A 24,613-nucleotide genomic window follows, 5' to 3' on the forward strand; every position below is an offset into this window, starting at 1 on the left:
CAAGTTGCTCTGTCTGTGTAACAAACAAATGGAAAATGGTTTGCAGCCTACAGCAATCTGACTTCACCTTATGGCAGTCACAAAAGACCTGTACGGCAAGATGCACTTCAGTTCTCAACCACAGACTGAGTATTTCAGCAAGAAGGTTAAAGATTACAGTTCATAATTAATAATTTTAGTTTCAAACACATTTTCATTTCTCCAAAAAGTGCTATTTCCTATGCACCCTTTTAGATGGGTGGCAACAATCCCTTCAGCAATCGATGAAGGCATGCAAAAAAGCCTGTTTTTACACTTCCCTGACTTGTTTTTGTTACAAAGTCCCCAAAAGAAATAAATAAATACTTAGTAAAAAGGAAGGTCTTTCTGGCAACATACGCAATAAGTATTCCTTACATAGTAAGAGTTTAATGAATGACTCACAGAAGAGGAACCTCATGCTGAATTACAACAAGCAGATCAGAAAGGCTGCATTTGTATTCATGAACAACAATACAATCACAACGACAAAAAAAGGTGTAGGCTCTCCGGGAAAATACTGCTTACAACATACCTCAATGATTCCTCTCTCAGCCTACAAAAAGCTCTAGGCTTCTAAAAATGTCTTCCTTTTGCTTTCTCTTTTTTAAAAATTCTCACTTGCTATTTTTTGTCACAAGCTCCAAAAATTTTCAGCCAAAGAACTTTTCTAGACCACACCTCTGTTTCAGATATATTTTCCTTTAAAATAGAAAGACAGAAATGAAATTGGTTTTCAGAAGATGAAACCCTTTAACAAACCATCAGTGAAGTTCTTTTCAAGTCAATAGCATCCTTTGCCATCATGCTTCTTCCAAATTCGACAGGTTAAAAACAAAAAAGAATTCTAGGATCATATATGTAAACTTGTATTTGACAAAATCTTTCATCAAAAAAACAAAAAAAAAAAAAGAAAGAAAAAGGACCATCCAGTACCATTCTGTCTCAGCACATCCTGCAAACATAAGTGCCTGTTCCTGGATTTCAGCGAAAGCACTCACACAGCAGAAATATAAGAATTCAATCATTCTTGTCTTATTAAAAGTGCTTACCCCAAGTACTAACTGTATGTCACAGGCTGCAATTGATCTTACAGCACTTCAATTAAGTCTGCAATATATTTAACACACAAAGGAGCCCAGTTTCATCTTGCAGAGAAGGATTTGCTGTTAGCAGGCAGCAGCCGCCAGCACTTGGACACTGGTATTAGAACTGGTTGAGGCAGTTCATACACATAGCATTGATGTGCTTTCTGGTTCAGGCATTAGTAGGCAGACCAAGCACTCGAATCACTCTGTGAAAGGCACCTTAACATCAGCTGAGGTCTGAGATCACTTCTATCACTGCAAATTCAGAGCAGCTTAATTGACTCTTACGTTTAAAGTCAGTGTGCTGGATTTACTCCCAGGCTCCTCTAACACAGTCCAGCAGAGACAAGAATGACACATGCCAGCCAACAAAAACCTCAGCAAAGATCAGTATTCTTTGGAAAGGCAGATCTCTGCAACTGATATGAAGAGATGAAAGCAATTAATCTCTTACACATGAAAAATGTAACACCCCGGTTTTCCATAGCACTGTACATCACTCTCACTCTGAATTTTTTTTCTGTTTGAAGAATACAAAGTGAAGAAGATTAAGTTCTTCCTTGGCTAGGCCTACGCAGCTACCCAGAACAAAATGGGAACCATTAGCTGATGGAGCCAAAAGGAAAACGTGGTGCAGTAGTTGTTGCATGTACTGAAGTTGTGTGCAGCACATTGAAGTCAACAAGCAGAAAGACTTTCCCCTCATCTAACCTAGTTCTGTCAAAGATTCACACATGGAAATAGTGGGTGTAGAGGTAGCACATGCAGTATCTTTAAAAATTTTAGAAGGCAACAACTCACAGTGAAGAATACCTAACACCCTGATGGGGAAAGGAAAACCAGCTGAACCCTAGAAAATTCAGACAAGATATTACAAGGCTACCCAGAACTGTAGGCATACAAGAAAGTGAACAGATAGGGCCAAGCCATTTTACAAAACAAAACAAAACAAAAAAACCCCCACAATGCTGGGGAAAAAAATGCCACAAGAGAGGCGGGTTTCAGGACAAAGCTACCTGGTGCTGCATGTGTGTCCTATTTAACAGAAACTGCAAATTTAAAGAATCTCCTCCCCTACTCCCCCTTTTTTAAGCAACAGGTAAAAAAATATTGTAAAAATCCAGTATAATTGCAAGAATGTAATCTAATTTGCTGGATCGTCAATTGCTGCTGACCACACTGCAACAGGTGCAGCATAGAAAGGCATTGTCCCCAAAGAGTTTTCACACAAAATCAACAAGGAATAGCAAGAAATAAGGAGAAAAGGCTCAAACAAACATTAATTTTTCATTAGATTATTCAAAAAAATAAATATCAATTATCTGCAGCTGACTGTATACCCAGCCTTTGGTAGCTGGGTAAATTCTGTCCAAACAGTGGAACAGGTTGCCCAGGAAAGCTGTGGAGTCCATTCCTGGAGCTACGCAAAGCCCAGCTGTGCACATCCCTGAGCAACTGCTGCAGCTGGTCCTGCTCGGAGCAGGCGAACGCACTGGAGGTGTCCAGAGGCCTCTTTCCCGCTCCACCAATTCCCCGACCAGATTAGAATGGATTTCTGAGAAGTTATTTATGGATGACTGTTCTTCCACAAAATTAATGAGAGAGAGTGCTCTATATACATGTTAAAGCCTTGGAAAAAAGCAGCATACAATTGTGAATGAAGTCTATAAAACTTTGTTAAATCAGCTTTCCTGCTGGACAGAAGAGGACCTTGGACGGTACCACACAGGAGAAGCACTGGTCATCACTGATGAACAGATTCATGGAGGAACTCGGCAGCGAGGAGCGGCAAGATGAAATTCACAGTCTGGAAATGAAAGGCCCCAAAAAGCCTAATCACCTACTTAAATCTAAAGTCGAAAGATACACAACTGTGGCAGGTGTCTGAGGCAAATCTTAATCCAACATAGCCAATACTCCAGGCTTCCTGACCGTATCACTAATGCTCTTCACAGTATCTAGGGAAGCCTCTGTGTCTATTAGGGAAGTGCAATAAACAGGAATATATAAAAGGGAGTCTTAGGTCAAAAGCTATCAGTGACCTTCCTGGAGAAAGAAACAAAGCTCTTGATGAAAAACTGACATGACAGAATTGGGAACTATGTGAGCCACCTCAGTATTCATTTACTGAAATCTAATGGGCTTTGACCCAGGCCTACAAATAATGGAACTAACACAAGGGTCTTGCGTAAAATACACCACCAAAAATAACTTCAAATAGTGTGCTTTATTTTTTCAAACCAACCTCCAAACCCAGAAATTCAAAAGAAGAAACCACTTCTTCCTCTGTTACCTACTCTTCCCAATTACATCACAGGACTATGGTAATTACTACATGCCATTATATAACACATATACGTTCTTGTCCACCCCAAAAAAGAAGTTTTGTTTGTTACCTCTTACCGACAGTTATTTTGACAGTTCTTTTCTGAGAGTCCATCCTCATCTTCTCCCATAATATCCACTGCCGAAAATATCAGTGCAACCAGAATTGCAAAGCAGCATACCAGTGCAAAGATCACAATGCATCTTTGCTGGGACTGAAAGAGATTAAGATTAAAAAAATTTTAATGGTGTGAGCACATTCCAGTCAATGACCTGAGACTCTAAAACTTTTACACAAGATCTAAAATTCTTTGAAGATCTTACTGCCATAGCTGTCAACATGAAACACACTTCAGGATGAAAACACTCTCCAAACTGTCCTTCAGGTACCACCTTGAGATGTATTTTAAATCTCTCAGACATTGTTAAATAATTCATGTTCCAAATAATATTCATAATTTAAGCTGTTTTCTGTTTGTACCACAAGGAAAGTATTATGCATTAAAATAATGATTCTTACATTAACTACACGTTTTCTGATTGCGCCTTACCAATAAAGTACACACTTAGGATGGCACTCAAAAGTCTTGAGAGTTTTGTTGTGTTTGGCTGAAATAAAACATGCCATTGCAAGAACACTGAAGAGCAGAGGCATTTCTTTTTTATTGCTACACAAAGTAACTGACATTGTTACTATGATTGTCACAGCAACTGAGACACTTTGGCAAGTCCTTGCCCCACAGTACCTAGAACACCAGGAAAACAAATTCACAGATTCTATCTATTCTATCAATAGGATTCAAGGAAACAAGGGGAGACTGTTGCTCAATATGATAGGCAATGCTCTCCGCATCTCAGATTAAATATTAAAATATGGCACAGCACTACGTTATTCTAGAATATGAAATTCTGCTGTACTAAATGAGATACAACTTTGTAAACCTCCTAAAGGTGATCTCCTCATGTGCAATTTACAGCTGCATGACCATAAATCATATTTTATTCTGAAACCAAAGAAGTATAATGTATATTTTTCTACTGAAGGAAATTCACACAAAACCACACATATGTATAAAAATATAAAAGTCTAACTTCTGTTGCCACACTTAGTTTGTTAATTTTCATTACTACCCTGTAATTAAAATTTCACAAATAAAATTCCATAAAGGAAGAGGAAAGTGGGAAAGTGTATGGGAAAGTAGGAAAACTGTAAGGGAAAGGAAGCAACATCATGGTTGCAGCTGAAAACCAACTTCATAGTATTTCCATTGTTCCTGACATTTCATTTAAGAGGTAATAGGTTTCAGAGTAATAAAAATGTTTTCCTGTACGCGTAAAGAAGAGGCCTGACTTTTTTTTTTTAAATAAACTTCCAAAATTTGCAAACTGTTGCACATCCCAGAATAAATAAGCTCATGCATTTCAGAACAAATCAGCTATAAGCATTTTACTTCAGTTTATCAAAATCTAAAGCACAGCAAACAACTTTTTCAAACAGGAACAACTTTTCTGAAATTTAGCGACAAATCTATCCCTTTATCCAACAGTAAGAGTGAACACACCGCTTAGGTTATACGCATACTTTAAATATAATGCATATTAGACACTTTTATACATTTCAAATATATGTTTAAATTTGTGTTTTCTGATACAGTACCCAAAATTTACTAGAATGCAGCATAAGAAAATCTTCAGCAAGCATTTACACAGCCTACCTTCTGAAACAAATAAAATTTGGACATTTTTTCTTCTGCTGCTAGGTATAATCATGGCAACTTATGAAAAGAATTAGAAATAACTGAATTTGGGTGTCCAGAACTAAGGCTGAGTCACACAGTAGGATTTTAAAGAAAAATGTTAAATCATTGCCTCATTGCCTCACACTACTGGCAAGAAAATCTAAGAAGCACCAAAGACAAAGAGGTATTCAGATCTGGGACACTGTTTTATACCATTTCTTCATCAGGATGGCTCACACTTTTGCTAAGATGACCATGGTCTCACACAGTTTTTTACAACCCTGTAAGAGTATTTGCAGAAACTGTTTGATGCAGCTTCTTCCAAGTGATGAGCGTATCACCATGGCAGCAGGATAACAAAGCTACTCCTGTATCAGCAAGCCAGAGCCAGGGCTCATGCTCTAGCCCCTAAGAGCAGGGGATGTGACCCAGCACGGCTCGCAACAGCAGCACTCTTTTTCCTCCCAAACCAGGATAACTGCACCCATTCTACTCACTGGGAACAGTCCTGAGTCCATCTTTCGGGCAAATCTGTAGCAACAAGCATCTTAACTACCAACACAGTATAAACTACTTCATGTCTTTGCTCCAGGGAATAACTCCCATTATCTTGCTACTTTGCCAAGCAAGCAACAAAACAACCACAGGGAGCTGCAGGGTCAGCGGGGATCATGGTAACCTTCGAGGTTGGGCCAGCACACATGGAGGCAGCAAAAGAGTCCACAGTATCTCTATCACACATGTTGTAAGTCATAAAATAGCCCTAAGAACCTTTTAAGTAGCTTAAAACTTTAAGGCCAAAAGCTATGTAAAATCTACAGCGCATTGAAATTGATACGGTATCACAAGGCGGGGGGGGGGGAAGCACGTGCAACAGATGCCTTTCGCTTGCTCAGTACCAAGAAATTTTATGGTAACAATTTCTAGGTGGTTATATTCAAGGAATATGGAGAGGGGAGGCCAGAATAATTCTGAATGGATCCTCCTCATCTAGCTTTAATTCCCATTCCACATAAATTTGGGGAACGTATTCAAGGCTTCTTGACTTCTGTGTTGTAGTTGAAATTTGTATAAAGTCCTGATCATTCAGTTCTGCACGTGTACAGCTTGTAACGCTCTGCAGTTTGACTGACTGCTTCCCGCTATGAGCAGCACGCTGTTAGCACCGCTAGTAAGACCACTGCTTACCAGCACTAAAGACAGAACTGCACCGATCTAATTTGCTGCTCTTATTTACACAGATCCTTTATATTATGCATTTGTCTTTGACAATTATAATGGATCAGTTATTTCACTTTTTACAGAATCACAGAATCACAGAATAGTAGGGGTTGGAAGGGACCTCTGTGGGTCATCTAGTCCAACCCTCCTGCTGAAGCAGGGTCACCTACAGCAGGCTGCACAGGACCTTGTCCAGGTGGGTCTTGAATATCTCCAGAGAAGGAGACTCCACAACCTCCCTGGGCAGCCTGTTCCAGTGCTCCATCACCCTCAGAGTGAAGAAGTTCTTACTCATGTTCAGACGGAACTTCCTGTGACTCAGTTTGTGCCCGTTGCCCCTTGTCCTGTCGCTGGGCACTACTAAAAAGAGTTTGGCCCCATCCTCTTGACACCCACCCTTGAGATATTTGTAAGCATTTATAAGGTCCCCTCGCAGCCTTCTCTTCTTCAGGCTGAACAAGCCCAGCTCCCTCAGCCTCTCCTCGCAGGGGAGATGCTCCAGTCCCCTCACCATCCTCGTAGCCCTCCGCTGGACTCTCTCCAGTAGCTCCTCATCTTTCTTGAAGTGGGGAGCCCAGAACTGGACACAGTACTCCAGATGGGGCCTCACCAGGGCAGTGTAGAGGGGAAGGAGAACCTCCCTCGACCTGCTGGCCACACTCCTCCTAATGCACCCCAGGATCCCATTGGCCTTAAGTACCAGCTTAACAGTATGGTTACAAATAGCGTAGGCGACCTTGAAAATCCACACACAGAAAAAGAACCACCTTATCAAACTGTGACAATATTTTTTCTTTGAACTAAGGATAGCACCAAATACTAAATAAGAAAACCCCCAAAATTCCAAGTCTGTGATTCTCCTAACCCTACCTTTTTAGTCACAGGTCTGAATGGTCAGATAAAAGACCATTTAAAAAAAATTACACGGATAGTAAGGAGGATTTTGAGTGGTTTTACAGTTCATCTTGAAATTACTCCTGCTGAGTGATTAATTTTTGGATTGCTTTTAAATCTGTATATTATATCGGAAATGAATATCTGAATATTGCTTAGATTCAACTTGATGTTTATATTAGAAAACAAAGAATAAAAAATAGCTACTGGCACCAAACAAGTCTTTTGAGCCTTTCTTTTAACAATGGAAATAAATCTTAATTTTCATGTACTACTGCTACACTACAGGAATTTTCTAATAGGCTTCTTCTAATTAAAATAGATAGAACAGACCATATCACTGTTCTATTATAGCATCCGTGCATGCCTGTGTGTATGTGTGAGTGAATGTGCAGGCTTCTTGAAAGAAGTCAAAATAGAAAAGCTCACACCACAGACAGACTAGCAGAAATCTGCTTGATTTTCTCTGCAGGCTCGTGCGTTGGTGGGCTTGGGCAGGCTGTTTGCTTGATGCTACGTTGTTTGTATCCCCTTGGCAACTGGGATCCCTCAGAGCTTATCAGACCTATCCTCCTGCTTCCTCCAGTAAATACCTGAAAATCCTCTCTGTTTAAGCTTTCAGTCTTCAAACCTTAATTATGGAATACAGGGTCGGGAGGGACCTCTAGAGCTTACATAGTCCATCTGTCCATATGGATTGTTAACTTACACAAATTTTACTTCTAATAGATATTTGTCTAACCTGTCCCTACAAATCTGCAGCTGAAAAAGATCCTATGGTCTCTTCAGGCCACCCATCCCACGTATTGTTACCTTCTTGATGCTTAAGTCTCTTACACTACAATGTAATTTTTTTCCTTCCCATACTTGCTGAAAACGGAGAACACATTATTATTATTATCTCTTACATATTTGAAGGCTGCTAGAGATGCTAAAAGGCCTGGGCACAAAGCATCTACTGGCTTGACTGGACCTGTCAGAGGACAAACATGGCTGAGAGTTTCACTTTTAACAGTGTGGACATCTCTCTGCTGTAAACCCAGAAATTCTGTTGCATGAGAGAAATATTTCTTCAGAGCTTATAGAAGATTGGGAAAGAAACTCCTGCAGGAAGGACTATCAAAAATGCTATTTTCCACTTCATGACCAAAATCCACTTCTTTCACCTGCGTCATCTAGCTTAAAGACCACCTGTGCTAAAACAAATCCACCAAAACACTGTGTTTACTGAAGTAAAGCATCGTATTTTTCATGCTGTTATACCCCCAGGTAGAGAGTGAGAAAAAGAGCAAAAGCCACACAATAGGTATTGCAGTGCAGGACTATTCAGACTAAATCTCGTTTTGAGAAGGACTCTACCTGTTTATTTATCATAAAGAAAAAGGACAGTCTATGTCAGTTAAGGTTGCAACAGAGCCTGTGCCACCCAGGCAGAATTTTAAATGAGAGCAAGAAAGAAAAAGGCCTCCATCTTTACTGCACTCCCGTTGTTCAAAAGCTGTTACGAACACTTCAGTGGCCCATAAAGCTTTCCAGTTCTTCACAAACAATAGGTATCTCTGCAACAAACCAAATTTAATCAGGAATTTACATTTCCCTCAATACAGTACAAAAAAGTCCTTCTCTCCCCAATCAGGAGCCATGAAATTGCAATGCTGCATCTACCGAGAAAACAGAGCACATAACAACAAACATGTCATGACTTTGAACTAGTGCTTTATTTTTATACCTATTTAAAGAATAAAGGAGGTAATATTTATACAGCATACTAACATGGAGTTCATATTTGCTTGTCAGAACCACAGAGGCTCTAACAGGCAGATTTTCACATCTTCTACCACATCAGCAGTCTGCTCTTTCCTGCAACACGTCTGAACCCCTGTGTGAGAGCAAAAGCACTCACCTTCAACACCAGTAACCTGTTCAACAGCTCCTAATATTCTGGTAACGAGTGGGGTTTTATGGCATGCTACAGTACTATGCCAAAGATAGCAAGGAACTGGACTTCAACCTTGGTTCTTAAAATCACCATGTGTGTTTACTAGAGAAAAACATTACTATAAAGACTGTTTTCCATTAATCTGGAATCCATATGCGGTAATAATCTTCACTGCAGCCTTAAATCTCCCAGCTAGGATGATTACTACCAATCAACGCTTAAGTTCCTATTAAACAAAAATAGGAAGGAAATGATTCAAGAGTGCTAAGAGAAGTTAAATATTTTCAAATTGGCTGCACCTAGTGAGCTTCATCCTTGGATATTTAATGTACTGGCTGAGGCTAACAGAGATCTTTCAGCACTTACCTCTGAAAAGTCACGAGCACCACTGAAGTACTGGAAGACTAGAAAAGCAAAAGTGTTACCCATATTAAAGAAAAAAAGGTGGGCAGAAAATAGAAGTTGGAAAATAATAAACTAGTTATTTTAACATCAATCTCTAGAAAATACTTGAACAAATAATGAAACTATTATACATAAACACCTAGAAGATAAGACATTTTGTTAAGAAAGTGACATCAATCAATTTTGATTTCCATCTTTCCTAGTCACGAGCCCCGTTACCCTACTGGAGAAGCTGCAAATAATATATACTTTGATCTTTAATAATCAAAACTTTCTTACAATCCACAGAAACCATGTCCATATTATTATAAGGAGAGGTATAAAGCTGATTGGAATATCATGCTCACTGAAAAAATAAGAGGACGTTTTAGAAGGGATTCAGAGGATTCTGCTGTGTATCTGTTTTTATTCATGTTTTCATCAACAATCTAAATTATGGACTAGAAATGAAATGTGCTTATTAAGTTTTCAATCAAAACAAAAGTAGCACAAATCGAAAGCATGCTGGAAGACTAGATTAAAATTTCAAAATGTTCCTGATGATTTAGGGGTTATGTTGAGAAAAACAGGTTAAAACTCCATTAAGAAAGAGAAAAGAGCTACCAGCAGGTAGGAGCAATTAGTAGCACAGACACAGGATCTGAGAAACCATTAGGAAAAAGGATAATCAAATTGATTAAGAGGCTGGAGCAGACGCTTTAGGAAAACACACCAAAAAAGGGTAGGAATCCATGGTTTGGAGAGGAGAAGAAATATGACCAAGGGGTACAAAATCATCACAAGAGCACCAGGTATAATGAAGGAAAAATTATTATTCTCAAAGTATCACAATACCAGAAACAGGGGATGTTTATTGAAACTTGTAGGATTTAAGTTTCAGAAAGATAAAGAACTATTTTTTATGAAATGGATATTGAGCATCTGGTATTTGTTGCCACGGGAGGCTGTGAAAGCAAACAGCAGCAGCAGGTTTAGAAAGAGATTGGACAAAGCCTTCAAAAACACGTCCAGAGCAGATGCTAGAGAAAACAGGCAGTTGTGTGCAGTCTAATAGAGATGATGGGGGACATGCTGTTGCCACTGTTAGACACACAGTACAGGACTAGATATGCCACAAGTCTGAGCTGTAGAATGTATTTTCTACACCTTTAAATATTTTCATTTTTCCAGAGAAGGACCCATGAGTTACGGCAGAGTACAACCTGAACAAGAATCAATCATGTCACACTGTTGTGTTGACTTGCATCTCTACATCCTGGTATAACGTTTGCACTGCATACAAGGCAAAAATAATCCTTACCCTCTACTTAAATTGGCATATCTCGTTCACTTTTCAAGACTGCATGGAGACAGTTTAGAGAAAAATCAACAATAAATATTTAATCCTATAGTTATCACAGAAAGAAGAGAATCAAGAGTTAATTCTCCAAACAACATTCTTTAATTTCAGTGTTTTCTGAGCAAACAAGGCATATGAAGGCACACTGTCTGCCCAGCAGTCCCTGTCTGCCCAGCTTCTTTTGAATCTGTATTTGAAAAGAGAGATTAATAGAAATGTAATTGTCTTGGACATTTTGCAAAATCCAGTGCATAGGCAGACTTGGCTGAGAAAGACCCAAATTAGTGCCTCTACTGAGGGAAAGACAGTCCAAAGTTTTGCTTTGCAGCACACACACAGCTCCGCAGCATGCAGCCTCATGGCGAGCGGGATGCGAGGAATCAGTGCCGTGGCGGCAGACAGAGGGGTGGCAGGCCCTCAGCACACACCCGCGGCGAAGCAGCTGCCTTGGTTTCACTGCTCGCTGAACTGATGTTTGATCCAACAGGTCAGGCAGGTAACACACGGACAGACACGTTACTATAAATAGAAAACCAATAAACTACTTTGGAAGAAATCCAAGGCTTTACGGGTTACTTATCTGAACCTCCTCCACACAAAGTGCTACATTACAGAAAGCTATTAAGATTGCGAATATGAGCTCTAGAAGAAAAAAGGGTTTCCAGCACATGACCAACTAACCTCTAATGCATTCTGTTGACCAGAATTGGCATAAGAGGAGTGAAAAGCCTGAATACATTTCAGTGTTCACATGCCATTTTCCTGACATTGGGCCCTGACTTCTCAACATGATATATTGATTCAGCCTTCAGCATAATATAAAATAGTATTATTGTTTGGCAATGCCAAAAAAAGGTCTTTGTCTACCCTAAAAATAAGAGTCCATTCAAATCCAGTGTCTCCTGAAAAAAAATATTGAACCATCTGAATCTGGCCTGAACAACCAATTCAGAATACTATTAATATTTCATTAGTAAAAACCACTGTAAATAGGATTTGTATATCCTAATATCGTTTTACACATCTTTAAACCTGCAGCCTCTAAGGAAGGACTCTTACCACTGCTAGCATTAGACCCATTACTCCACCAGGAATTTTGTATGTTAAAATTGCTGTGTGAGAGAAAGCTATACTCGATTTCTTTTTGCTTCAGCACCTCACCACATAATAAAAGACAAAGTACCTTTAGAAGAACCAAACCAAACAAAAAACACAAACCCAAAGGCCAGAACTGATGGCAACAGTATTGGATTAACATTTTGGGGTGACCAAAGAAAAAAAGGTTCTAAAGTACACTGAAGGGAAGGGTCGCAGGAAGAAAATAAATGAGAAGGTGAGAAAAAAAATTATGTACAACATGGGGGTAAAAAACTTCAACAACAGAAGTCCATGGTTCACAAATGAGGAGTTGGAAAATAAAAGGAAGGAAGCAGAAAGGTAAGAAAGAATGAAGGAAAAAAATTATAAAAAGATAGAAACAAGAGGTAGAAAAAAAACCTGAGAGGACTGGAAATAAATATAAAATTAAAAACATACAAAAAGATGTAAGAAAAAAGGTAAGAAATTCAGATTAGTGCTTGAGAATCTACAAACTAGAACACTGCATCTAAAAATAGTGTTACTAACACCTATACACATACAGTGCTTTGACTTCACATACTAGATCTTTTATGTACTGATAAGAGACTTTCTGTATACAACTTTAGTTCACAAATATAATTAAAAACTGAACTCAGACCTTTTTAGAAATCAGGTGAAACACAGCAAATAATCACTGAGCAAACAAATGTTTAAAGGTCTATTATTTCCCATCAAGAACTAGATCCTACAAGGCAGCATTCTGAGAAAGAACGAAGTTCAGAAATACATCAAGACGCAAGCTATTTAGTACACTGCAGATGAGTCAATTTAAAATCAGTTACAATCACCGGAGGACAGCTGGCTGGGAGGATCTAGCAGATAATACAAAGACTGGCCTGTAGTCTACAAGTCCAGCTATCAGCAGGCACTGTGGTCGTCTGATTGCTAGCAGAAAATGCTCTTCACAATTTCAGACCCTTTTCGTGTCACTCAGGCCAAGCAGTTAGAAAGCTTCAAGTAACAGCCCTACTGCTCTCCACACCTAGTTTGAATTTGATGTCGATAGTCTTAACTCCTGAAGGAAAACTAGACTGAAGTACCCGAACCTCTACAAATCAGAATATTCCACGGACACTGAACAAGAAACTGCAGTAACTGGCCATATTGCATCTGCCTCTAGCCAGCAATTCTCATTTTCATAATCAACAGGAAAAAAAAAATAGTCCGCATTACTACTATCTTTTCCACACTTTGTTTGCATTCATCATAATCCCATTTTTCTGCTAACCCTGACCCACGTAATTCTCTTCTGGAATGAACTGCTCATTGTACACTTTCAATTTTTAATCTGAAGATTAATCATGTTTATACTAAAGCGAAATGGAACATTTCAAGTTATAAAGAAGGGGAAAACTACACTTTTCTTCTTAGTCACTGGTGAAACATGCTCAAAACTTTTCCCCTTAGACATTTCAGACTCATTTTAAACATCTTGCCAAGAAAGCAAGGACACCCCGCATCTGAAATACCTGAAGTCATGCATTTAACAGGCCTAACCACATACTTCAGCTTTTATTTCCCTTTGGTCACATCCGAACACCAAAACGTGCTGGAGCACTGCAGTGTCAATTTGGCTACGATGACTCCAGAGCGATTCCACCCCGCTCCACTGGATCAGCCCAACACCCGTCGCTGCGGCAGTGCAATCCTGCCCCAAATTAGGCAGGGCTGCAGCAACCACAGAACGGCTTTAGCTCTTCAGGTAAGGCTCCTAAAGGAGCAAAACACAACAGCAGTAAAGGTTCTAAACTGTAATATCAATCCCGTCATGCTATTAAGGCACTTTCCAGCCTAAGGACAATGCGTTAGATGGCAACATCCAGCAGTTCAGAAGACTTCAACAGGCTGAATCCAGGACGAGAAGCAGCTGGGGACAGAGGACAGGACAGCATGTGCCCTGGCTAACTATGGAATTCAGCACTGCAACATCAAAGAATGTGAGGCTGCCTGACAGAGGAGCTCAGCAAAATGTTGGGCAGCTAATTTGTGTGCACACAATAAACAAACTCCCATATGAAAAGGACCTTGCAAGAGAAAATACAGTAAACCTAACAATGTCAGTGCAAGCATGTCAGTGACAGATCATTCCGTGTCACTTCAGCATCCAAAAAGCACCTAAACGTCTCTGTGGGTCTTACCAGTATCAGTGCCATGTTCCCTGAAATCAGTGAGCATCTGGAATGTAGATTCTGGTTCCAGGACAGTTATTAAATGTATAACTTTTGTGTGTGTATATATATTGTTAAATATGTATATTTATACATACAGACACCCCATATATATAATAATGACTGTTAACAGCCAACACAAATCTGTTTCTAAATCACAAGGAAAAATTAGTAGTATGTTAGATTCAGTTATAGGTGTTTATTTGTGAAGGCAGATCAGACTATATACAGATGATCTCTAACTTATAAACAGTAATGCCTCTGTTGTGTTTGAAAGTAACTATAATTTAATACTTTACTCTTGAAAAAAAATACTAGTGACATACCCAGTTAAGTAACCTAAAACTTGCTGACAGCACAGCATCAACTACCAAAAAAAAAAAAAAAAAAAAATCACATTTCTTTCGAGAAAGTGTCTCACCTAATAATGCCGCTAATATGGCTTTAAAATAAACTAACTGAAATTTACAAGTCATGAAGAAATTTTTTTCCCACTGTTTGCATATGTCATTTTTGGCCCAATAAATGATCACGTGTACAGTCAGCTCAAGCTTCTTACACACAGCCTTTCATTGTTTTTCTAAGATTCTTTCAAAAACAGACATGACAAAAAGACTTAAAAATGAGAAATTGTGGCTGCTGGCACATAAACACCATCAGGGACGCTGTTAGACACAAATTTGAGCTCAAGTGCAGTTCTGCAGCATAACAAACTCACCTCTCTACCTGGAGCATGTTTCTTCTTAGCTGAATTAACAAGGCAAAAATCCATTACCTTAAACTTTTTCCACTGAGGTTTAAGCATTTCATCCTGCAATGGGACAAGCTAAGGGTGCATGTGCCATCAATTACCGCAACATCCCACTAAGTCCTGATAAAGCAATGATGCTACAATCAAAGGCAAGTGGTGCAACTGAACCCAGAGGTACTAACTTAGTTTGTTAGATGAACCGTAATTACCAGTTTCCCTTTCATAAAGTGCAAAAAGCAAATTAAGAAGATTTCAAATTTTTTTTTTGAAGAGTTTTCTTTTGCTCATTCTGATGAGACACACTTAAGGAAAAAGTTTTATTAACACTATTATAAATCGACACAAGTTCATGAACCAAAATTATCTCATACAAGAAGCACTTATTTTTAGCTCATTCTGAATTTCTAACTATACTGTGAGTACATGTTGAAATAATAGATTTGCCATTCGGCCAAGCAAGTTAATTCCATTGTCACAGAGAACACAACCAATGTGACATTCACAATAGGAATTATATTCCACTTTAAAGAGAGATAAAGGAAAATAAAGAGAAGCTTATGATCCATATCTAATCAGAGATATAAAGGTAAACTAGTTAATTATAGTGATTAAGTGTATCTGATCTATGCTTTCTTTCTTATGACAGACTTGAGAGGTAATTTAGTTACCATGTTTTTTTATCCTATAAAATTCTGTATTTGAGTTAAATGACAGTATTCATAACTTTTAAGCAATTCTACTTTACAGATAATTCCTTTACTGCCTGGAAAATATGTAACATTATGAGTAATGATGCGACTGCTGTATTGACTTTGGCTTCTGGGCATTCAAAATTATATACGCAAAACTGATCCCTACTATCACTTTTGGAAATAGGAAATGAATATATTTGGTCCAGATCATTCCTTGCTTGCCCAGTGCTTTGAAGAAATTATCTACGTCAAGATCCCTGAATTTCTGCAGAAAAGGAACAAGAGACAAAAATCTCCCTCCTTGGCATATGACGCTTGTCTCTGGTTCCAAATGACACTTTTTACAGTGAATAGAGGACTGAAGAGTGTGATTTCACCAATAGCAGCACCATCCCCTACGCTGCACACAAAGCTCCAACATGAAGAATGCCAGGCTAGAAACATGCATCCCACAAAGGCAGGTGACTCCTTGGAGGGGGCCCCAAGGGCTCTGCTTTGCTCATTTTCCTCTGACCAAGAGGGACATTCCAGTTGTTCTCGTTTTTCCTTCGTGTGTGGGGGGTTTGTTTTTAAATGAAAGCACTGCTTAGCAAAGCAGCAATAATTTAGGTGAGGAAAAAAATCAGTTCCTCAAAGTTTTCAATGACTGGAATGTCTGGTGCTAGCTATTTATAATAATTGTTAGTAATAAGTCTTACTGATTAAAAAATATTTGGTCAGAAAAGTTTTCCCTGAATCACATGAAAATAAAAAAGATTTGAATATTTACAATGAGAATAAATTTATAAGCACACATTAATTTATAACAAGCAAACAAAAGACCGCCAAGAGGAAAAACAAGTCGAAAAACAAACATCAACAGGCCTTTAAGATCTACAGTCTTCTATTTCCCTCTACCATAATCTCTTTCTGTATGAGACCTGTTGCAGCGTTCTCAATATACCTCATTGCCGTAGGAGTATTTTTCCTATCCCTAGTGGAGTTGACACATGCCATTATGCATGGAGGATATACGGAGCAGAGAATCAAGTAAACTGGGCAAAGTAAATTGGACGTCCTCTTCTTTCAGTGTTCCAGCTATGTTCACCCTTTCCTCCTTCCCTGCTCCATCAAACAGCAAAACAATTCATCATGATAATGATCTCAGTCCCACTAACAAGCCCCCACTCTATTCTGCTCATGTTTCTCTCCTCATACAATGTAGAGAAAAATCCACGGAAAAGACACCAGCTTTCAAAAACAGTAGAAGATAACAGGTATCTTGAAGGAAGGACAAAAAAAATCAGCACCAGTGGGATCTAGTTTGGGCAGGGTCAAAGAGAATTGTTTTCTAGAGAGTGCTGCAACCATGTTCCTACACAAGCCAAGCGCAGAACTCCTCCCCTCTGATTAACTTCTCACCTCTCACTGGAATTACTGGATTCCTGTTCTGCCAGCAGCAATGCTTCCCCTGTTAGCCCTTCCTGGGCTGCCTTCTCTCCGTATTAGTAAGGTCAGAGGCCTCCCGGTATGCTGGACTAAGAAGGTGCCTTGATTTACAGGCTTTTGTCAGGTTTCGTTTCTCTGCCTTGTTCTTCTCATTTATTGTCTTTGTGGAAAAGGCTTTGTCCTACTCTTTTCTTAGTCTAACAATACATTCTAGTATTATTCTACTGAATTGGTTTCAATGCCTATTGGCCTATTATCTAATCAAAATATTTATTTTGGTGTTCTTACTCTGTTTATATAAGAACTAAATTCGTTTTTAAAAATAATAATTTCCACAACATTATACATAAGGATAATCTATCAACATCGCAACTGACTGAACATACATGAAAAAAAATGTTTGCTTGGCTTCCTGTATTTTCTGTTTTGCCTTTGGTTGGTTTTTGCATATAAGTCATTGAAAATCCTGACAAAAAGGAGCCCAGTTATGTAAAACATTTCACTTTACTAAGTGGCAGAGAATCTGCTCCTTCCCGCAACCATCATCAGTTTCACAACACCTGGCTCGAAAATCTCCTGAAGACCTTCACCTTTCTACTACATATCTTTAAAGTCAGCAATGGATTTAGAAGTTCTTGAGAACGAAAAAGATGCATGCACATGAATATACGTGTTTACATGCACAGCCTTGACTACAAAAGTCTCAGCTGAATAGGAAATCAGCCCTAAAGATTAAATCTGATATCCAATATATATGACTGTTATGGTTAAAAAAAAAATATGTATATCTATACAGGTCCATGGATGTTCTCAAAAAAACCATAAAGTGTTCTGGCGTACCTCAGATTGTGTCTAGTTCTATGATTGTTTTAAATTAGGTAATCACTATAGATTTTTTTAATCATTGCCAACTTGGAATTTTAATCATTCTGTAAAATAAAACATGGAATGAAGCTACTGTGACATTCTGGCTTCTTATTCTCAGTTCTGTAGCAGAGAATCCCAATAAAGTAAGAAAACAGAGAGATGAAGACGAACCTTGAATACACACCAGCCACACAGCACTTTGACATGGCAGCAGGACACCTCCCTCACTGATGTTTCAGCGAAAGTTCCAGGGAAGAGTAACTGCATGCCAAAGAGTGTCATTAAACATTATCTATCACCTTTCATCCTACTGCGAAGCCAAATATTTTTCTGGGGCCCTTTTTTTTTCTTTTCTGACAACAAACTTAATCAGGAATATTCCCTTCAAAGGAAAAGAAACTAACTTATTTGGAATAAATGCATCTTAAGGCAGACTATTGACTGAGGAAAAATGTTTTGGGCACAGGTTTGTGCTCACAATACCTTACAAGTCCTTTCTAAACTGCAAAATAAAGTGCAGCTTAAGTCTTTAATTAAACATCAAGACCCTAACACAGCAAAAGCGTCTAGAAAGCTAGAGAGGTTTATTTGGGAAATCTCAGTCTCAGGATGAGAGTCTTATGCCCAACCTAAAAATAACAATCATTTATTAGAAGCTCTCTCTCAAAAAAGAGGCCATTTTGTTAAGTTCTACAAAATTCCTACAGACATCCACATTCCGTCTGCGACACTGTCAGAAATTTTCATATAACGAGGTTCCAGGGGACTCAATATACATAAGTTTGCCCATTTCTCAGAAAGCACCAAAATGATAAATATTTGGTAGCATTTTGGAAGAAATTTGAAGATCTTACACTGTCATATTACATTAATTTCCATTTTAAGCTTTCTCCTGAAAGCAACAGCTGTAAGACACATGCACACGGCACTTATGAAAACAATATTAGAAACTAAATATTTTTTGTATGCATTGCTTAAGGCTGTAATGTATTTCACATGAATAAAAACCAATACAGTGTTTATTGTGTATTCTGGTAAAGCAATAAATGAAATTCTGGTAAATTAGGTACACATTTGCTTTCTGAATGTACATTTTAACAAATACAATTTTAAGCAATGCACACGGATACACCGCTAATCACAAATAACAAACTCGGACATGCAGGTTGATAAGATTTCCAGATCACACTGAGTGACCACATGTCCCTGTACATACCTGTAGAGACAACAGTGGTTCTCGCAACTCGTAACTTACAGATTCCCTCCGTATAGGAAATGTAAGACTTCTGGCAACAGGCTTTTCTTAGCTTCCTAGCCATTTGTAAAGAAAGTTAATCAAATGTCCAGTGGTATAGATACACTGTGTATGAGCTTCTTCCAGAGCACATTCAAAACAATCTATTTTGATTCTGTCTTTCTGAGATGATATACAGCATCAGAACAAGACAAGACAGACTTACTGCAAAAGCTATATGAAAGGCTCCACATGTGCTCATACTTTCAGCTGATTGATATTCCATGTTCATGTCTACATAGATTTTTATTTAAATTGCAAGTATTTATTCCTGTATTAATCTATTAAGAGATATCCACAAAAGTAGTTGCAGAAGGTACTGCTTCACAAACTCAAAAAAGTTTAATTTTGTTGATTGACATGCACTGAATGAATTAAGAGTAGCCAAGAAAATTAACAGATATCTTTGCTGGCATTTGTAAGAAATACGCACATACACACATACACGTCCTACAAAGCTTATTTCTGGGCAAATGCCATTGTATACCAAAAGCATAGAATAGTAGTTCCCAGACTTTCTGGGTCACTGAAACACTGCCAGACCTTGAGCTGTAACAAAACTCACACCTATTTATCAGCAAATTGCAATTGCAATAAATGTGAAGTAAACAGTAATATTTAATATATTAATATATATTAATATTAGTGGGTGAGCTGCAGATCGTCTACCGTAATTTTTGTAGGTCATCAGTGCTATCTGGACTACACCCTACAAAATTTCACAGACAGAGTTTAATGAATTGAGGTCAAAGTTACCTCTTCTTCTAGTGGAAAGATATGGGGAAGATGCACAGACCTCACTCAAACCTAACTCTCCATATGTACAGCAGAGATGTTCGGAATATGTATTCTCAACATATAGCAAAAGACAAAATTTCATTGCAGTTTTGAGCTGAAGTTGTGCGTGTGCATGCATTATAGACATAAACGTCCACGAACAGACCAAGATGTTCGATCACTAAAAATGACAACTGTTTAGCAGTAAGCTTACCAAATGAGCCACACCTGTTACAGCGTAGTAAGGAGTTAACTGGAGAGAGGGCGGCTCTGAAACACCATCCTTACCCACTAAAGAGCCACCCAGCTTGCTACCACAGTCCCAGTGCAGATTTAAGTCATGGTACGAGCCATGACCTTCTATGCCATTTCTCATGTTCACGATTTTTATACTGAGGGCAAACTTCCCATCTGCTCCTGCCTTTCTCTACTCCCAGTCTTTCTTTTGCATTGAATTTGCTACTGGCTTTGAACCAGCTGCTGTGTATAACAGCAATTTTGCCACTGTCTTTAAAAGGAACAAGGTTTAACTCCATGTTCAAAAAGCATAAATTTTTTACATTGCAAAAGCCAAAAATCCATTTTGAATAAATATGTGATAAAATTCTTTCAAATCATAAAACTGTAGTCTTTTTCTTTCAAGGGACATTAAAATGCAGACTACAATCACATAAAAGTCACTCATTCAAACAACCTTTTCAGGGACAATATGCACTTATTGTTTCAAACCTTTGCCTGTTCCTCAGTTCATTCTGTCTGGCTGTGAAAACTCCAGTTCCCTATGGGACTAAAGGCGTAATTAGATATGCACCTAAGCCAAAACTCATCCACTTCACTGAGCTCAAATTCAAATTTTGCCAAGGACATAGAACTGCAGCTATAATCTACCACATTCATTTTGCCATGTTCAGCATACAGTCAGGTAGCAACCTCATAGCTCAAGCACTTCCCCTATTTAACATGCTTGTCTGCTAGACAACCTCTTGCTCTCATTTTGAGACTATGCTGTATAAAGAAACACTATCCATACATCAGATATGGTGTAAAGTCATCAGCTTGATTTATACTTTGAATATAAAAGTCTTAATCAAAATTTAATAGATGATTCAAAGCATCCGGCACCCTATTAAATATTCACATATTACCCTATTACATACGACAAAGAAAAGCTGACATTTTGATTCTCCTTTGTTGCTAAGACTTTTTCACAGATGTATAATTTTCTTTGTCCCTTTCTTCTGTGCCACGCTTTAAAGCCCCTTGCACAACATGCAACAGTTCTAGGATTTGTCCCCCTTCTGACAGTTCGGTTCCTCTACGGGACACACCAAGCAGCAAGACATCTCACTTTGTCTGCTAGGACTGCAAGGCTGGATTTGTTTCTAAAAATCAGCTTTGTACTCAGCTGCCGAGCTTTTTACTGAGAAAAAGCGAACAACCTGAACAATAAAGCATGACAGTTAACTTTATTTTCCTGTTTGCAGCTGTGTTCTATTATCTACTACATACTGCTAAAATAACCTTACTAAGTTCATTGACCTTCTTCAAAATTTGCACTAATATAAACATCAGCGGAATTTGGCCCTTGTTCTTCTTAGTTCCTATGGCTAACAACTTCTACAAAGCTATTTAGTAAAGATGAAAATGTTTAAACACATGTCATTCTGATATATCTGTTTCTTGCATGGCTTTCAGCTTAGTTCTTGCACAAAAAAAAACAATGGGTATACTAGAAACTAACTGAGCTTGCTATCTCAACTACATACTAATACTTTTGTAATAAATTGAGATACTTCACAAAAAGTTATTATAAAGCTTCAACAGTTTTGCCTGAGAAGCATAGAAACTATGTTTTTAAACACGAGGGGAAAAAAATACTAGTTTCCATCTAAGCCACAACAGTTCAAACTGAAGGAAATTACCTAGCAATTTATAAATTCAATAAATATGCTTATGCTTACCCAGAGATCCCTCCAAGGACATTGAATCTATTTGGTGTATCTGCAGAAATTAATATATTCCCTTTCTGATGTTTTGTAGCTGTGCAAATTACTTTGTAGATGGAAGCTTCAGCAATTTATCTCTTCACTATATAAAAATGGGCTCAGAGACTGTAAATGATTATTTGACAAAAAGCATCCCTGAAGTTTTTTGGCTCAATGTAAGAATTTTCCACTGCTCTGTTCTATGCTAGGCAATCACAACTCTTCCCATTAAAAGCTGAAAGTACCCCGCCAAGCTTCTTGACTGAAGACCTACAACAAGTTTAAGAGAAAGAAGAAATTATCTGAAGGCTAAAAAAAAAAAAAAAAAAAAGAGCAAAACCAAAAAGCAGTTCTAAAAATTTTGCTGTCATGTTCTACTTATTTTACCTTAGATAAGCACAGGGCAAAACAGAGCATGTGATCTATCAGTTGTTTAAAAAGTTGTAACTAACGGTTTGGATGGTACCCTTTTTGAAAAGCAAGCCCTATCTCCTCTCCTCTCCAGCCTCTATGCCGTCGTCCTTCAGCTGGGCTGCCATGCAGCAAACAGAGCTACTTCAAGGAGGGTGCCCAATGTGCAGGCAAACCAGGCCACTCTGCTGTGGAAAGACAGTGGAAGGGAAGGGCCCTGCCCCATCGTTATTCTCAGAGCTGGAATGGCTACAGAGCAACACCAATGCCATCAAAATGAATTAATGCTCACTAGATGATGGCATTCCAAAGGCAGCTGAGTATAATGAGGTTGCAGCAATTGTTTAAGGCCACTTTTCTCAACAGCAATCTTGGCATATTGTTCAAGGTGATTAAAACTGAATTGGCAGATAGTGGGCCCTCTGCAACAGCCAGTGCTGCTAAGAATATTTTTTTAAAAAAATCTTTATTACTTCTCTAAGGTACATGTGCAGCCAGAAAAACCAGGAATATGGCTGTGTTAATGTAATACTACAGGATCCAAACTGCCCTTTCCAGCCTCTCTGACAGAAGAAAGCCCTATAGATGAGAATAAAGCAGGTCTATGGGGATCAAAGATGACAGAAAAGGAAGAATAAAGTTGGAGCTCACCAAATAGAGTAATAAGACAAAGGAATTTAAATAACTGTTTTGAGAAATGTGAAAATACAAATACCACAAAAATGTTAGTGGTGTTTGATGCTGAATTGCCCTGAAAACGATACATTGACTCACAGGCAAATCCAGCAAAAGACCTAAAGAGTCATGTTTGCATCCATAACACCACCCGGGGTGAGTGCTCCAGCACTGCCATAGTAACCACAGCACTTGTGCTCACCCTCCGTGGCCTTGTTGTTGGAGCAGAGAGCATAATGAAGAAAAAAAATCCTGTCATGGTGCACCTGATATTCAGAAACCCCTACCATAATGAAGCTATGCTCAAATTCCTTTCATCTTTTTTTTTCCCCTTTATCATCTAAGCATCTGGTATACCCAAGGAATCAAAACCAATCCTTTCACATAACAGTGGCAGTATATTTTGCTTTTTCTTCTGTAATATTATTCTCTTTTTGCTACTGCTCACTGACTCTCCCTCAATTTCAGCGTCTCATCTTTCAAAAGATATCTTTGCCCTGGAGAACAAAGATGCATTTAGACTTTGTAGCATGCCCCAACACCTTCACTCAAAAAGCCAGGGAGGCTTCAGTATGTTCCACAAAAATCTTTTGACTGCTGTCAGAAGTGTCAGAAAACAACATCAAAGTCCCCTGAGAATATGAGAGGGTGCCAAAAACAGAAGAAGCAACAGAAGCAATTTCCATCTACCATTTTAGATGTCTTCATTTTCAAAATGCACTTGGAAACTTTCAATAGTTTCCCTTCGTCCCAGCCCATGTCCACAGCAAATAGCTTACTATGGCTCTTCTTATGACTTAATCCACCTATAACACTATGTAAAGATCTATGTAACTGTGACACCTCATTCCAAAATACTAGTCCAATATTAAAATACTACACGCTGACTGCCAGGAAGACCTCCCTCCCTTCTTCTACCTGAAGTATTTGTCCCTGGCTTTGTTTACGAAGGTACAGAGAGTTTTACCTCCTCCTCTTTGAATGCTACACTAAATCCTCCCCCTGCCCTAAGAGTCTTCTTAAATCACCAGTCACGTTTGGATTTTATTAATTAAATATTTCAGATAGATGTAGTTAATAAATACATTGCAGATATACATAGACAGTATAGAGACTTAGCATACCAGGACCACAGAGGAATTCCCTCTTTCATTTTAGCCTCCTGGCCCCAACCCCTCCAAACATTATAATGTCTATTCTTAATCTCAGTCTAAAAAAATGCACAGACATTTGTGGAGTTTGTTAAGGGAAGAAGAAAGTTTTTTAGTTCAGGGAGTTCTGAAGATTGTAAGCTAACAAAAACACTGTTAAGGTAAACATTAAAAAAGTGGTACTCAGCTAAAACCAATTCTATATCCCTATTATATTTAAAAAAAATCAGAAATCATCTCTAAAACCACACCAGTGCATCACTGGAAAATGTAATACAGTAGCAATTTACGAAAGTTAAGATTTCC

The 24,613-nt window shown here is 38.5% G+C and overlaps 1 protein-coding gene across 4 annotated transcripts in view; it reads right to left on the minus strand.

The window, feature by feature from the left end:
* Positions 1 to 24,613, minus strand: part of PLD5 (phospholipase D family member 5) — a 154,872-nt gene that overhangs the window by 113,917 nt on the left and 16,342 nt on the right. For 3 of the 4 annotated variants that reach the window (XM_075412609.1, XM_075412598.1, XM_075412614.1), the window contains exon 2: positions 3,510 to 3,646. In XM_075412609.1, coding sequence (XP_075268724.1) covers positions 3,510 to 3,646 — 137 coding nt within the window. Of the gene's footprint in view, positions 1 to 3,502; positions 3,647 to 24,613 lie in introns of those variants that run through there. The other variant, XM_009942155.2, reaches the window with a different exon arrangement.

The sequence above is a fragment of the Opisthocomus hoazin genome, chromosome 2 (assembly GCF_030867145.1).
Source record: "Opisthocomus hoazin isolate bOpiHoa1 chromosome 2, bOpiHoa1.hap1, whole genome shotgun sequence".
Lineage (NCBI taxonomy): Eukaryota > Metazoa > Chordata > Aves > Opisthocomiformes > Opisthocomidae > Opisthocomus > Opisthocomus hoazin.